Source organism: Macrosteles quadrilineatus, unplaced genomic scaffold (genome assembly GCF_028750875.1).
Source record: "Macrosteles quadrilineatus isolate MER2022 unplaced genomic scaffold, UCM_ALF_1.0 Scaffold_6__1_contigs__length_79288215, whole genome shotgun sequence".
NCBI classification, from domain to species: domain Eukaryota; kingdom Metazoa; phylum Arthropoda; class Insecta; order Hemiptera; family Cicadellidae; genus Macrosteles; species Macrosteles quadrilineatus.
The window spans coordinates 53,011,332-53,029,103 of record NW_026542599.1 but is presented as its reverse complement, the minus strand read 5'-3'; the positions used below and the strand labels follow the sequence as shown (position 1 = coordinate 53,029,103).

At 37.0% G+C, this 17,772-nt stretch overlaps 2 protein-coding genes across 2 annotated transcripts; both read right to left on the bottom strand.

Annotated features, from left to right (window-relative positions):
* Positions 1-1,580: 1,580 nt before the first annotated feature.
* Positions 1,581-12,732, bottom strand: LOC128996502 (guanine nucleotide-binding protein subunit beta-5a). Its single transcript, XM_054421878.1, has 9 exons — positions 12,391-12,732; positions 10,499-10,635; positions 10,031-10,149; positions 9,084-9,210; positions 7,572-7,715; positions 6,074-6,214; positions 5,252-5,348; positions 3,732-3,898; positions 1,581-1,958 (listed from the first exon to the last, which is right to left on the bottom strand). The coding sequence occupies exons 1-9, from the start codon at positions 12,500-12,502 to the stop codon at positions 1,947-1,949; spliced, it is 1,056 nt and encodes a 351-aa protein (XP_054277853.1). The 5' UTR covers positions 12,503-12,732; the 3' UTR covers positions 1,581-1,946.
* Positions 12,733-12,996: 264 nt separating this feature from the next.
* On the bottom strand, positions 12,997-16,185 carry LOC128996977 (uncharacterized). Its single transcript, XM_054422547.1, has 2 exons — positions 16,054-16,185; positions 12,997-13,386 (listed from the first exon to the last, which is right to left on the bottom strand). Exons 1-2 carry the CDS (start codon positions 16,069-16,071, stop codon positions 13,147-13,149), a joined length of 258 nt encoding a protein of 85 aa, XP_054278522.1. The 5' UTR covers positions 16,072-16,185; the 3' UTR covers positions 12,997-13,146.
* Between the last annotated feature and the right edge of the window lie 1,587 nt (positions 16,186-17,772).

Genomic DNA, 17,772 nt, shown 5'->3' with positions numbered 1-17,772 from the left:
TTGAGACGAATTATTTTACACCTCAAACGTTAAAATCAATCCAGAAATAACGAAGGAGTTTTGTTCACAAAAAACAGCCCTCACGTATTAATATAAGAGATAATATTAAGTATGATAAATAAGCTACCAACCATGTAGAAAATTCTCTTTAGAATTTAAAGTTCTTACTCTTCCATTAATGTAAATTCTTGAAACTCTCAACTCTGTCAAACAAAAGCATCCTCTATTAACTGATTTGGAAAACGCCAGCAATTTATATATTCCCTTTGGAATTCAATGTAGTTAATCTCTAAACATGCTAAATCTATCTTGAAACAACTTTGTTTATACAAAGGCATCCATTTTAATAAAGGCCTTCCCCTTTCTTTAAAATTGGAATCAGACCTTAAAAGATATTATAAGATGCTTAGAAACAGTTAATTAATATCTCCTGTTACAGCATCTAAGTTTTTGGACCAAAGGAACTAAACTGTTGTAAACCCTGGTGTGTAGATAGTAGTAGTAAGATGATATCAATAGTAGCAGCAATTGTTCATAATACCTTTGGCTTTGACCATGCATCTCCTAGCCCAGGGGTCTCCAACCTACAGCCCGCAAAGGCCTAAAAGAAATATTATTTTTACATGATGGTATACATAGATGATCGCCAAAGTCTCGGCAAGACTTGAGTGTGTATCTTCCGGTCGCGGCAATACCTTAACAGTTACTCACGATTTCAGTAACACTCGTAAGTAAATGATGCGATCTTCGGCGACACCGTGATCATCGCAAACGGACGTGGCGATACCCGCAAGTAAATGTTGTAGTCTTCAGGTACACTGTAATCATCACTAACGGTCGCGGTAACACTTGTGAGTATATTTTGCTGTTTTGGCGATACAATAATTTTCACTTGCGATCACAGCAATGCCCATGAGTAAATGTTGCAGTCTCGGCAATACCGTGATCATCACTCGCAAATGGTGGCAACACCCGTATATTTAATTAGTAAATGTTGCTGTTTCCGCGATACCGTGATCGTCACTCGTTATCGTGACATCAACCGTAAATAATTAGTAAATGTAAGCAACTAAAAAACACAAAAAATATGTCAAAAATCACGGTGAGCTCTTAATTAGAAAACTTTCTGTTTTGGATTATTTTTAGGCGGGGCTACCTTTAGGCATTTAAATGTTAACGGTCCAGCCCCGCCTTCCCTCCAAAAATTGCAAAGCGGCCCTTGGGTGAAAGAGGTTGGAAACCACTGTCCTAGCCTAACAGGAACAAAAATGGTAATTATTTTCCTGTATGAATTTTGATGTATTTTCTTCAAGTTAAATTTGTGCATTTCAATATGGTTGTGAATTAAGTGTGTATATTTTAGAAAAAAAGTATAATGCACTTTTTTTATTTTTAGCCAATTTTTCCAAATATCTTGGCATTATCATACCCAACCCCCAGCTTGTCTACATTATGACGAGTGTGTGGAACCGTGGCCTACTGTATTTATTTTGAACAGAGTAAAATAACTTAAAGGTTAAAAAATCACACAAATTGCAGCAGGTGAAATAAAACACACAGTCCCTGTTTTTTTTTTTTTTTTTAGCTGTGTCACGTTTACTAAGGAGTCAATTGCAACAATGCAACAAAGTAAAAACAGAGACCTAAACAGTTTAACAGTTAACATTATGACTAGTAAACACTAAATAGACTTAATACTAAGGTCAACATACGCCTTACTTTAACATCAACAAGGATAAATGCCTAGAAACTTAACAGCTATAATGAATGGAATAGAGATTTAACAGCTAACTGGTCGACTAATAATAAACAAACAATACTTTACCACTGGACTGTTTAGGACGCTAAGAGAATGTTTACAGATATACGAGTATTTCGGTTAAATGCATTGCTACGATGGCACTGAAGGGAGGTGACTAGAATGCAGCACGTTGGAGATTCAATACTTAAGCCCACACCTGTAACAGTTTTGTTAAATTATTGATAGTTGGTGATTACAAATAAATACTAAGTAGAGTACCCAGTGACATTCCCTCCATTCAGGGTGGTGGGGTGTTCAGCTCTGCTAGTGTTGATTAAGTTCATAGATCTTTCACCTGCCTGTAGCTTGTGGTTGTGACTGAGTCCTACCTGTTGTGTACGACTGACATTTTGTGAGGCATATCCTCGACTTTGGAAGTAGCCTCGTCCTGGGAGGTGAAATACCTAGCCCCCAGAAGGGAGGTAAATGCTCGGTGTTGGTATCGGCATTTTCAAGTAGGCCACAGACATGGACGACTGGGCATTGGGTCCCAGTGACATTCCTTTATCCAGGATGGAGGGGTGTTTAGCTCTAGGAGAGATGGAAGTGCATCATAATCTCTAACCTACCTGTGTCTGTGGTTCTTTGGGCTTCGGCCTGCTTGTTGTGTGCGACCAGCATTCAGTGGGCAAATCCTCGACTTTGGAAGTAACCTTTCCTGGAGGTGAAAACGGGCAAGTACCCGCAGCTCACGGGGACACTCAAGGGCAACGTAACTTTCCGCAGTGTGAGGGCAACGGTTTGTAGGCACTTATGCAAACCAATCCCTGTCTCTGAGCACGGACGGTATGGTTATCTTGAGTGTGGGGGGTTCTTCCCGGAACCTCAATTGAGTCAAGGGTGTCACCACCTCTGGTGGATAGGTTCATCCGGGTGGGTCCCACTTCTATACCTGCCTCCTTTTGGGAAACCCTGATGGCCTGGCAGTGATGTTGGGTCTGACGGGCAAACGAAGTAGATCGGGTGCTGGGTCCGAGCCCGCCAGGGGTATCTGGGGATCTATCGCTCTGGTTATCTCTGGTTTCCCAGCAATGGGTAAGGCCTCGATCGGGTAGTGGTGTAAATGGGAGGTTGGGGTTCCCCCCGTCAGCGTGCTGACGGTCCCCTTCCTCCTGGCTATTGATGGCGGTTTCTGCCTGTCAGGGATTAGATAGGTCCCGAGTGTTGCTTGCACTAAATGCGTCGGGGCGCTCTACCATGGACCTCTAGGTCCCGACCTAGTGGAACCCAGGTGGAGTGACGCTTAAACAAGCAGCCGGAATCCCTGGTTAGGATTGAGGGGCAACCCTCCTTCCGAAGGGTCTGCTTCGGCAGCCGGCGAGCCTGATGACCTTAAGTCATCCGCCCATGATGTGCTAAAGGTTGATGCGTAAGCTTCGGCCTACATCATGGGGCCCGGGTATGTCCTCAAGGATAGGTACCGGGTATGCAGTCAGGGGGCTTCGGCTCTCATGACAAATAATGTAATGTAAAATAGGGCCTATGTTGAACCTTTGGTTGATGGAATTAGGGATTCCGTCACCAGTTCTAAAATAAAAATAGATGTAGTTGAATTGAGTTACCAACAGAGTGCGCTGATGTAAATTTCTGCGAATGTGCGAGCTTTTAAACCAATTTAAACTGACAAGACAACTTATTGTAAGCTACAACATATTTCATGTCACATCAACTTCTCAGTAAAAGTAAAAAACCATAAGTTATATGGTATAATTCCAGCCAGTATGACACTCAGTGAGTGGTACACTCAACTATGTTCTTTTTTAATAAAAAAAATAGGCTACAAGAATAGGTGGGTTGTCTACTTCAGTATCCAAAAATTGTTTTTTGTGTTTGCTTGCTATGCACTATGCAGGGTGAATAAAAAGTCAAGAAATAGATGATATTTCCAATTCAGTAACTAAAAGTCAATAATTGCACTTTCCCCACTCACCCGCAAAGTGTAGTCCCAGGATCCTGTAGAGAGAGCTGTCCCATCTGGGGATACTTGCAGACATGACACTCGGTTCTCGTGTCCGTACAACAAACTGACTCGGACACATTTCAGTGAGTCCCAGACGTTCACTGTGTAGTCATTGTAGCCGGCAAACAGCAAACGACCTGACAAACAAAACCAATTGAATAACAATCCTCCTGTTCTTTGTTCGAAGTTCATTGTTGCTTATGTTAAATTTACAGTACCTAACAGATTATTGTGAATTTTTTTTATCACGTTAAAAATCAACTGTTAAAAAGTGCACTTCCACAGCTTCGAGCAGCCACGTCCCAGGAGGCCAGTGACTGTATAGTTGAGAAAAGCCACCCATTGTGTCTGTTTTAGCCACCCGAGTCGCTCATTTTCGGCCACACCGCCAGCCACTGAAGTGTAACAGGATTCCATTTGATTCAGTGTAAACACTTTCACCTGTAGCTAACCCCCGTAGTGTAAAGCCCCCCATACACTATCGAACATGCCACCCGACCTGAAAACCTGACCTGACGACGGACCCATCATCCAACCTGACTTATGTCGGGTGTTTCCCACACACTATCGAGCATGTTACCCAACAAGTCAGGTGAAATATTAGTTCTGAGATAGATTTTGATCCGACTGTTAGCTGTTTTAGGGGGATTTTTAGCGATGATTTTAGGGATTTTTAGAGCCTATGGAACTAGGCTCTTAAATTTTCAATTTTATTTTTAACGAACTTTAAATTACACTCTGGATACAGTTCCTTGCACTTTTCCATCAGGATATCGTGCCCCTATGTGCATGTTTGTTGCAATAGAGTTTACTTTTGACATCCCACAACGCCTTCTGGTCTCTGTAGAGTTAAATAAATTCTGACCAGAACTGTTTATTATTATTAAATGACATTATGGAAAAATGGGACGGTTATCACGCACAACTCGCTAAATACAAGTTAACTGGAAACACACGGTCCAACATGTCAGGCGGACGGCTCGAGTCGGGTGGTGCTACCGGACCGAGCATCCGACCTGACATATCCGTCGAGCATGTCGGGTTGGAACCCACACACTGTCCAATATGTTCGACAAGACGTCGGATCCCGACATGTCCGTCCAACATGTTGGATAGTGTATGGGGGGCTTAACAGGGGCCTAACAATCAAAAGGTTGCTGGTTTAGTGGTTTGATCCTGAAATAAGTCAGTAGCTTTTTGATGGTTCGAAACTGGATCCACTTGTTCCTGATCATTGGGCTTTAAATAAATGATCCTGACTAATGAAACAGCTGATCTTAGTCAGTAACAAAGCTACACAGATCATCCCACACCATTCTACACTCATCGTTCACTCATATTTTGGTTTAAATACGCACATCGGAGGCGTCCCCATCTCAATGGTTGATAATTCATAATAACACACTTATTCATTTTGCTTGACAATCTTTGAACACAACTTAAAAATAAGCTGTTACTGAATGACATGTTCTGCACTCAAAAATACTTACCACTGACAGAAAAGTCCACCGAGTTAGCTCCAAATATGATACTTTCCTTTGTGTAAACTGCAACTTCTTTATCAGCTCGGAGATCAAATAAACGACACTGAAAAAATTAGTTTTGGTGAACTAGCTTACTATGCAGGACCAGTTTCAAGAGTAAAACAGTAATGACTTCAAAAATTTAGCTTGTTCTAAGCAAAGTAATCCTAGGTACCTATTGCCTTTTAAAGACCTACTTCCTAATATTATTGTTTTTTTTTTTCAAGAATTAGAAATGTTGTCAAATTATTTCAGCTTTACCAAAATAAAAATTAATCATGTATCTGTTTCCTCTTTTATCATTTTCTTTTCAATCTACTCTCTGAAGGAATCATATATTAGGACAAAATATTAGTGTCATGTTTTGTGACCTTTTAAAGTATAACAAACGCTGGATTCAGGGAGGAGCTTATTTTATCAAGTAAGCTAGCTGAACTCCGTCCAATTTTAGTAAATACAGTCTTTGTTTAAAACTTGTTTTTATATTCTATGATTGCTGTATTCCTACCTTCTCCAAAACAGTCCCACTGTCTCTAAAGTCTTTGAAACTTTTTTTGGTCCAGTTTAATGATTTTTGACGTTTCACAATGGTTTTCAATTTAAATGCTCTGCTATACAACTTTTTTTTGTTCAAACTTGCCGCAGCTGTTTTGGATTGTATAATCGAGACTAATGCCTACATATTTTTTCACATGTGCATGACAGGACACATAAATCTAGCAACTTATTTGGACTAAGTAAATGTTTTATACATCAAAATTATTTAATGCTGAAATAAAAACAACTCACGGTAGAATCGTCGGAGCCTGTAGCTACTGCGTCTCCGCTGGGATGGAACTTGACGCTGTTGATGTCAGATAGATGACCTTCAAAACTCTGCACGCACTGACCAGTTCGCATGTCCCAGATCAGCACCATCTTATCACAACTCTAAAACATACATAACGATAACATAGTTACCTGTTGCCACAATAACATTTCTCTTACCTATTGCTGAACATTTTTCACCAAATGAGTTTTTATTCATATTTTTATATTTTTAAGGATCATTTTGGGAATTTAAAACTTCTCCATCAATGTCCCTATTTGTGTCATATTGATTTCTTGTGCCTTTCGACACGATATGTCTACAATCAAAATAAAATCCAAAAAAGACAAATCTGTGACTAACGTAAAAAGAAGCAAAACAGGTATTGTTTGCAATTATATTAAACCAACTAATGACATCACGCCAGCCAAGTCAGACATCGTTCGTCTAAGGTAGGCCCTCCAACCGGCTAATCCACTAATTAGTTAGCTTACAGATTGCACACATAAGGGAACCGAGCATTTAGAACCTCAGAGATGCGCTATTCAGTACAACGAGTTGGTCAATTCAATTTAGCCTCAACCGTGTATTTGTCCGCACAGGATGAATAACGTTCAAGCCTGAATGCGACATTATTTCTCACAAGTGAGGTAAAAAAACTGAGGGGCCACTGCGCCACTAAATACCATGATACGACTATGTTGAGGAGTTAATGGTACTCTTTGAGCCTTTGATATCATTTATTAATGTAATTGGTCTTAGTCAGTAACAAAGCTACACAGATCACCTCACACCATTCTACTTTCGTCCTTATTTGGGATCAAATATGCACCTAGGTGGCGTCCCCATCTCAATGATTGATAATTGATAATTGGGGACACTCAGGTCTTATCTGAAAAGGTGAGGACTTTTTGGGCAGATCAAGGGAATAACCTGGAATTGAGCGACTTTTTTGGGTGGAATATACAACTACTGACATATCCTACAAGACTTTTATGGGATACAACTTAAATAGGGAGGACTTTATCGGGAGATGTGGGATATCCTGACTACTGAAATATTTTGGATTGTTCAGAGAGATTGACGATATTTGGGCCAACACCTAATCATCACAAACTTTCTGGCAAGATGAGGGACATCCAAGACTCAAGTGAAATAAAGAGAACTTACATTGAAATGTAAAAAAATAAAATATTAAAGGGATATCAAGCATATATGGGACACATTTTCAATGTAGGGACTTTAAGGACATTAGGTATATCTGGGACACATCTGAAGTACCTGTAGTAAATGTTTATTTATTATTAATGATTTTGCCTATTGATCCGTAGTTCGCTTGTAAGCCACAACCTTCTCGCCATTTACTCTAATACAGCATTTCCATTTTTTTAGTAAGATGGGCTGCGCAAGTACCTATGGACTACAAACACCCTGTTGTTACAGTAAACTTAGTTTGTTTGACAATATGGTTCGACTAACCCCAGATACAAAGGTGTTGCCAGTCTCGGAGGGTGCCAGGTCGAGGGCCATGACATCACTAGCGTGTCCGTGGAAAGTCTGCAACAGCTGCCCAGACTCTACGTCCCACAAAGCACAGGTAGAGTCTCCGCTACCAGTGAGGATCTAATGGTCAGAAGAATAAAGATATTTATTCCATATTTCTTGTAAATGAGAATTTTACAAAACTTCAAATTAAAATCCTATGTTTTAGTTATATTTTCAATCATAATTTTCTGTGTGGAACACTTTTTTACCTTTGTGTCACCAGCTCCTCATCACACAAGTTTGAATTCTTTCTTTCCTGAGTTTAAATTATACAAGGGTGGTTTTTTGTGTATGGGCCGTTTTTGCCTATTGATCCGTAGTTCACTTGTAAGCCGCAGCGTGGCTTCTCATCATTTGCTGGCATCAGTTGTGAACAGAATGATACTATTTGCAACTCTATAGCTGTCATGTACGTACAGTCCCAGCCACGTAAGGAGGTCCAGGTAGACCCGGTCAGGCCTAATCTGCTGTTGTCAAATCATAGCTATTGTTGTGAAGCCGAGGGGGTGAGCTAATCCGTCTTAGCGGTAATTGCTACTGCCTAACTAATTCTTAGAAATAACTCGGCCCAGTAAAGATTTTATAAATTGAATGGGTGATAGCCTATAATTTTTAGTGGCAAGTCATTTTATTCACAACCTGAAGACGAATATCATAGGCTAAAACTTGAATCACAATTCTACGACACTCCGTTGTTTGGCTATTTGATTTACAGAATTTGTTCTGGGCCGACTTATTTCTAAGAATTTAAGGGAGGTAGTGGCAATGACCACTGGAACGGGATAGCACGCCCCAAAATGGCTTCACAACAATAGGCCCTATTTATGTTTTGACAAGGGCAGATTAGGCCTCTGGACTGTAATCTTCACTGTGTAAAAAAATTGTTAAAACAATCAAATCCCCAGTGCGTTCAAGAAAAGGTCAGTGATACTTTTTTTACTACACGAACATATCCGATGCCAGATGATTGAGTTTATAAGCATGATAGCAATGATAACAGAGAAAGTGCAGATATAGGCTAAGGAGTTAAAAAATTACCGTGAAAATGTTCATTGTGTTTTTGATGGGTACCCAGACCTCGCACAGAAGACCCAAAGGAAAATGAATTTCACGGCCATTTTTAATCCACTCATAAGGTTTTTAAGAAAATGTATATAAGAATGTATAACTAAGCCATAGGTTCCAAAATCTAAAGTACAGTCTCTTTCAAAAGTTGACTTCACAATGTACATGATTACTTGATCTGGCAGTGACTGTACTTTTGGATATACTGAATTTCTAAGCTAAATAAACACTTTTGGACCCTGAAAATTATTTTGTAGAGCTACTGATATGAAATGAAAAGTTTTGAACCTACTGAAATTGGACCCTGTGAAATGCTCCAATTGAGAATGCTCAAAATGTGAATTTTTACTGGATAAAAATGTGTTCAAAACACATGTATACCTGTTGGTCAGAGTTGGGAAAGGTACAGCAAGACATGTAGCTTGTGTGAGTTCCAACTGTTTTCTTCTTGGCTGCCACATCTTCATCTAAAGCCAGCGAGTAAACGGTGACTTTGTTATCAAGACCCCTGAAATCATTCGTAAACACTTTAGTTCTTTAAGTAAACAAAATTGTAAATGTATTGTATATAGTATTTATACAACAGTTGTACACAGTAGGCTACTCAAGCCTGAAAATGGTTCCCTAAGATTTGTTGCAAGTAAAGATAAGATTGGTTTCTTAAACAACAAAGTAGGAATTATAGACAGCTGTTAGTATTTCTATTGGAATATTTTAAATCCATATAGCTAGAGTAAAATACTAGGTATGTTTTATGTGTAGTCGTCAAGAGCAGTGTTTTATTTGACAAGTATCTGTGACAAGTACCTGATAGGAAAATAATCAGTTCTATAATTTGAGATACATGTAGGTACTCATTTAGGCTTCAATTAAACATTTGGGAAGTGTGCCGTCCTGTAAACCTACCTGCTAAGAAATTAGAGCGGTAGAGGTTTATATGCAAATTAAGATTTTGATGAACAATAGACGGAAGAATATTGGTGGTGAGTTCACAGGACGACAAAAGTAACAATGAAGTAACCAGAAAAAAATCAATGTTTGTTTCCAAAAGTGGTCCTACTTATTGCGCGTTATAACTGTTATCACTTTATTAAGGTATATTATGTGTACTGATAAACACAGGATGCCAGTAGAACAAAGTAAAATTACCTATGTAGCTTTGTTAGACAAAAGTGAGCTGTTGGCCCAAACACCTTCAGATTAAAGGCAGCTAAGTCTGATTTTGCACCGTTTAAGCTATCAACATACATCTAAAAAATTTGCAAAATGCTCCAGAAAAACCACACTTAAAACTCCTGCTTAGCATCAGATTTTAGTTGCAAACTTACCCACAAGCCACCATTCCCCCCGTAGGTGCGTAGGCGCACGCCATCACCCATGTCGTTGGCATAGTCACCGCATGCTCTTTGTTAGTTGTGAATGCGTCCCAAATAATCATCTTACCATCCTATAAAACCACCACCAGTCTAGTCAAGTAAGCATCGAAAAAATATTTAACTAATCCAAACTTCAATACATATTTTTTTCAAACTGCAGTAAAAACCAACGTTTTAATGAATAATATACCATAACACATTTTCAGCACAATACTTATAAAACTTATAATGATAACAACTATGTCAGTTAACAAACAGTTTATTAAGGAATTTACTATTTTTTGTTGATACACAAAATTGAATTCAACACTGCACAGTAAATTTCCAAATCCATTTTGAAAACTACAACAAACTGTAGGCACTAGTCTAACTCATCGAATCACCCTGTCAGGTACAAATAGGAAAGAGCAAGCAACTTACTTGAGAGGAAGATACAATATGTCGCTTATCAGGCGACCAATCGGAACATAACACTTTGGCTTGATGCCCTTTGAGTACCCTCCGAGGTTTTATATTCAAGTAGTTAATAACATCTAGTCTTTCTGCAACTGTGCTCACTGGAAATAAACAACATTTTTAAAGTACGCCTAGTTTAATTTGGATGCAGCTCTATGAAGTTCCTTTCGTTTAAAATTTTAAAATATTTACAAGTGTATGAAGTAGGGCCTACAGTAATTCATCACTCAATTATGGGAAAACAGAGATTTTTATTTTATTTATTTTCTTTCTTAGACCTTACCCTTATTATTTAACACATTTGTTGTCATTGTGCCTTCCTCAAGCTATCAAACTCCTAGAGACCAACTCAATTGCAGGTTTCTTTTCTCATAAATTAGCCAATTGTAAAAATTTAAGGGGATTTCCTGGTAAACTTGGCGAGCTTGCTAAACATACTACATCCAGCTGGGTCTGTTAGGACCACCCAGTTGCGTACAGTACTTAGGGTTTGCAGTAAGTACTACAGTTTATTTGCAGGATTTATTAAGTATTTTATCTGGTTAAGCTTTGGTTTCTTCTTTTCCTGGTCATAAACATAAACTTAAACAACTTAAAGCTAATATTGGAGTATCTAATAAGATATTGACTTAAATAGGGCCAGTGCTCAACTGATGGGTTATTATATGGGAAAGTGTAAACATGCCTTGAAGGCCTAGGTATCCAAGAATCTAACCAAAAATACAGTACAGTACTTAGACAAAACAGCCTGTGGAATTATAACATAGCCGGCGGTTTCAACTAATCACACACATTAAGACTGCACAACTAACTTAAAGTATTACTCTCCTCTTTTAATTAAAACCATTCCTAATTTAATTTAATCCACTGCGCCTGTGTGTGGGCGCTCTGGCTAATAAATAAATAACATCTTTATTTATCCTTCATTAACTTATGGCATAATGCAACACATACCGTACACTATCATAAAAAACTGTAATGAACACTTAAGATTAGGCCTATGGTAGAAGGTCGTAGAAGAATGGAATGGAAATGGGAAGTACTTTTCAATATCACATGTCCCATGTAAGGTATTGTATAAAAATAAACATCAGTTATCAAGTAATTTGACTATTGGCTACCACGCTACCAGAAAACCAATAACCCACTGAGGTCCAGAACAAAATAAGAAATGGCAAAGGGAGATCACACTTGTGGCGCCCACAACGCCAGTCCATGTATGACGCCAAAATCTACAACATTCTGCTGATTCAAGAGATCCACAGGCGTCATACTGTCGCTCTTGTCAGGTTAGCAAGTTTGCTGAAGTTGCAAGTTATATTTAGAATAAAGACTAAAGAGTGACAACATGCGTTCTATTGCAAGTCTTTTCTCTTGGTGTGGTTTTATCAATTCAACAACGACTGATCAAAATGTAAAATAACTTAGGCCCTACTGGCTACTACTCATAAGAAAGACGGCAATGAAAGTTCCATGTGGTACTAGCCTATTTTTAGACTTAGAAAGACAACAAAAGTGCAGGGTAAAGTTTTTAAGGAGAGTTTAAAAACATTAGGGCTTACATTACACATTCATCTAAAGAGACTCCACTCCAAATTCATTTGAAATTTGTAGCTAGAAATTAAAAATTATACAATATGAGAGCCTAATCTTGGTACTGTACCTGCAAAGACAAATCCCGCAAAACCATTATTGTATTAAAGCCTCGAGATGAGACCTCTAGGCCTATAATCAATTCATTGAACAACCTATAGGCCTAGCCTAACTTGAATTATAACTTAGTAGACCTAAATAATAAAAGTACTTAAGTGAAGAAGGCTTATTTCTACAGCTAGTATTCCTTGCAAATAGCTTACATGTAACATCATTTAATTTTTGACGTTCATCTTCTAGTTTTGTTTTTAGTTCATTTGCTTCTTTTGTAAGTGCCTCAATCGATTCTACTTTGACACTTGCATCTTGAGCCATTGTATGTAATGGAGTAACTTGTAGAAAAAGAAATCTTCTTGTGCTAAATAGCTTTAAAACCCTTCACTACATAATTCACCTGATTTGATCAACCAACTAGAAAAACTAAAATTCAATCGGTAAAATGACTTTTAAATAGCCTGCACTGTAAACAATTCTAATCTTGTTTATATGACTTGTAAACAAAAAGGTTAAGAGGTAAACATTAGTGATGCAGACGATGGAATAGTAGCACTCGACCTCGAGCTCAAGCAAGCAAGGTAAGATGGGGAATGTTACCAACTGTCCAACTCGATTTTTTTTTAATTTTATGATCTTAGTACTTTTTTATTATAATAGATTTAAACATATAAAAATGTAGGCAAAGTATTGATTATTTACTTTGACACCTAGCTGTGCTCAGATAACCAAATCAATTCTTAACACTGATCTTTTACCAACTCCAAAATCCAGCCGAATGGGAAAAACATAAAGGATTAAGTACAAAACAAATATTCAACCTAACTAGTTTATTTACAAAAATACAATATTAACAACAGGGTGAGTGAAGTGCGTCATCGATGAAATGATGATTGGCGAAGTATAGTGATGATTTTGTTTACGGTATTCGAAGTGTGAAGTGATGAAATTTATGAGGCTTTGGCTTAACCGTGGTGGTAGTGACCACCACCTCCATGTCCGTAATTGCCACCACCTCCGTGTCCGTAATGACCGCCACCTCCATGTCCTCCATGGTGTCCTCCACCTCCGTGTCCGTAATGACCTCCACCTCCGTGGCCGTAATGGCCTCCACCTCCACCGTGACCTCCACCGTGTCCATGGTGGCCGTGGCCATATTGGGGAGCAGCAAAGGAACAAGCCAGAGCAGCGACGAGCAGGAAAACCTATAACAATAAAATTTTGGATTATAGGTACCGGGTGTCCGAAAAATAACTCCCTAGTTTTGATAAACGATTGTTTATTGTAGAGAATACATATTGTTATATCTAATACATGAAATTAAAGAGGGTTTACTCAAGTTTATTTTGACATTAGTACACCTCGATATGTGACCCATTTGTAGCTCTACAGATATCTAACCGGTATTCGATCTCTCTCCAAGTGTTAGTTAACATATCAGGTGTCACTGATTCTACTGCAGCTACGATTCTTTGACGAAGATGGTCAATGTCACGTATCTTTTCTGAATAAACCAAGTTCTTAACGTAACCCCACAGGAAAAAATCCAGTGGTGTTATGTCTGGGCTACGCTCGTTTCCCGGCAAGATGGATGGGGAGAGCTGGCCCGATCGCGTGGCCTCCAAGAAGCCCAGACATAACACCACTGGATTTTTTCCTGTGGGGTTACGTTAAGGACTTGGTTTATTCAGAAAAGATACGTGACATTGACCATCTTCGTCAAAGAATCGTAGCTGCAGTAGAATCAGTGACACCTGATATGTTAACTAACACTTGGAGAGAGATCGAATACCGGTTAGATATCTGTAGAGCTACAAATGGGTCACATATCGAGGTGTACTAATGTCAAAATAAACTTGAGTAAACCCTCTTTAATTTCATGTATTAGATATAAGAATATGTATTCTCTACAATAAACAATCGTTTATCAAAACTAGGGAGTTATTTTTCGGACACCCGGTATTTACAAGTGCTGTGATAATGTTTTGTATATTCCGTTTACTATTATCAGTGACCAGCATTATTATATCCATTTAAAACTTTTCATGCGTTTTATGATTGCATAGTTGTACTAGTTGTAAAAAAACACCATTCCCTAAAATGTACTTACACTAATACAACACAATCGAATAAATCGTCTAAATAATAACACTGTTTAAATTAAAACGGGTTTCATAGGCAAATGCTTCTTCTCTGTTGATGTGTACTACTTTTACGGCACGTTTTTCTGTATGACGAGTTAACATTTAGATCTTTAAATTAGTTTTAAGGCTGTGACAATAATGTTCACCACACTATAAATCAAAATGCATAAGCATAGAATACAATAAGCCGCTCAACTTTTAAGAGTATCTTCATGGTAAAATGAGTTAATAACTTAAATATCAATTCCCTAACTTTCGTTCTAATTTCAATTTATAACGTAAAAAAAACTAATACAGCCATGTCCAAAATATAGATCTAATAATAAACCTCTTAGTAAGTGAGCGTAAATATACCTTATCTACTAACCTGAAAATATGAAAATAACCTAATGGCATTAACCTTGTGGAATGAGGAAATAGGAAAGCTGAATGAATGCTCATTCAATTCTAGATTTAAAGTCTCATTTCGACCGATGTAGTTAATTATTACATTTCTGCGGATAAGTTATTAATAATCAAATTTTTCAAATGATAAACCTGAGTATAAGTAGGCCTACGAGTTGTTTTTACACTAGCAAATTAAACGTTAAAAATTAAATATACATTATATGCCTTTAGATCAACTAATTTAAACCGATGTAAATATTGGTTTAAAAGTTAAAGTAAGAAAATAAACATCGGCTGTTTATTTTCTACATAGACTAATAATTTCCGAATAAATAGATATACTTTTTACATTCTTCTCATAACTGGAATTGCATTAAACTTTCAAAATGTGTTGTATTAAGAAAGTATTTTATCATACTCTAAGTAAAATATGAATTGACAATCTAATGCTAGTTTAGAAATTTGACTGTCATTTTTATCTTGATCAATTTACCATTATTTATTATGTTTTAACTATTGCAATATCGTTATAATTATTTTTGTTGCAACCACAAACAAAATTATGAGAAAGTCACCAATTATGAAATTATTCCCATGAACATGGTGTGCTAGTTTTAATCATCCTTGTCTAAAGTCTAATGCTTTACTGCTTCAGACTTTTTTTACTGCATAGCTTATGAATGTATATTGAACAACACGTACGTTTTCTGTGATTGAACACATCTAGAAGTAAAGTTTCATATTTCACATAAAATTGGGCACAAGAGACAATATGCATTGACAAAACATGGTTAGTCTATGATAAAAGTAATGGTCAATTAATGTAAAAAAGTTATTCGTCCCAATTACTACGCTTCTCCGATCGCTAAACAAAATAACTATACATTCGAAGACTTTTTTTGTGAACCCATTTTTAGCAAACGTAATTAAAACCAAGACAAAATCATATGTATTGAACACGTGGACTAAGATTATGTAAAGTAAATTTATTTTTACCAATGAAATTGTATAAACTAATTACGGATTACTAAAACCCAATTTCAACAATTATTTAAAATATTTAAATTGTAAGTACAGTCTAAACTTTGAACATTAACGTAACAAATCTAAATCTATTAGGTATCTAAAATTGAACATTAATCTAAACGTTTAATTAATCTTCAACGAGTAATAAATTATATCAAAACCCTATCCTTTTATCGCCTATTTTACTCGCCCCATTTCTATAAATGTTTTAACACTTTAATACACAATCAGCTATTATTTTACTTATACTTTTATAAGCAAAATATTAACACTTCTGTTTAAATGAAAACAGAATCAAAAGTTGTAAAAACTTACCAAAAGATAAGCCTTCATGTTGGAGCTAGTTGATGCTTGATTGTAGATCGAAGTCAGATATCCATGTCCACTTGGTTAGAACGTTTATATACGCTGTCCACTTCCCCCCCCCCCTTCACCATCGTCCGTTTGTTTACAAGCAGGGGGGTTGAATCAGCTGACAGTTCGGGTATTTCCAAGAATCCACTCCGTGGTCCTTCGAGCCGGTTTACTTCCAGACATACAATATTATCGTGTTTTACGTTAATTCTTCCTCGTAAACGTTTGTAAACGCTGAGTATAACTCGGATACGATTATTTCTTCAATTTATGAATTGTTTACCTTTTTGAATCAAATGCCAAATAAAAAAGTTCTTCATGTCTTCTGGTATTATCATTGAGGAATGAGCGCGCAATAATGTTAACCATATAATAAGAGAAAAGTCCCACATCAGTGCTGATCATGGGTAAGCATATTCAATAATTAATTGAGCGAAAGGTTTGATAACAAAGCACAATTTTGTCCGGTGTATTTTGAGTGTCTTTTAAAATTTTTTGTGTTTTCCCCATTATGTAGAATTGTTAGGTTTTTTCATGGAACGGTTTAAAAATTGATCGTGTATCTATCTAGCGTTGTCTTTTTGTTAGCTAGCATTGATAGTGCGTTTAACAGTTAACTATTTATCTCTTGGTGTTTGATTTTTAAATCAATTATGACCGATAGGAAACAATCATAGAAAAAACTGCTTTTCCTCTGGCGTTAATAGCCAAAAGCTACAGAACACGTTGCAAAATTTACATAAAAGTAAGAGAACTAGCTATGACACCAGTTCATCAACTGTTTTTAATGCAATTAATTCCATTATGTTTTGTAGTTATGTCATCCCCATGCATTGATAACCTATTAGTACAATTCATCAACAAAAGGCAAAGGTACAATAGTTTAGCGCGAGATGGACAGTAATAGAGGGTACGACTAAACTTGCTTTTCATAAAATTGTAGTATATTACGCATTTTGCCACATTATCATAAGGGATCAGTTGAAGACAATTTTTATTTACGTTTCCGGCTGGTGTATATAGACAATAGATAGTGGTTTGTTGTTTTACTATCACCGCTTCTCGTTACTTGACTGACTAAATAAATAACAGTAGGTTATTATATAGCTAAGTGTTGCTATACATGTTTAGACACGGTAAAGGGCAACTTTCCAGTCTATCAATACGGATGGAAAAGTACCTGCTGTTTCTGTGTAGGATGCGTAAAATAAATTAATGTGTTGTACATTTCCTGAAATTTGTTATGTAGGTGCTAATTCATGGTATCTACTACAGGCGTTTTGTCCACTTTTTAGGGACTTTGTATTTTAAAGGTAATTTAAAAAAAAAAATCCATAAAATAAGAGAAAAATCTGATTTTCTAGAAAATTGCCCGAACGATTTTGATAATAGGACTTCACATAACTAGAGGACTACACATTATGTTGTAGTCCTTTAAATTCTTAACAAAATGGTACAAACCCCATTTCCGTAAAATTACGGTTCCAAAGTTAACGCAACGTATGTACCCAAAAAACCTATAAAATAACAAAATATTGGTTTGTAATAAAATAGCACAAATCCAATTTCCATAAATATTACGGTTCCAAGGTATTGTAACTTAGGTTATTTCCCCATAAAAAACTTAAGCTTAATCAAATGGGGTTTCATTGCGTACTACCAATGGTACTACTACTGTAG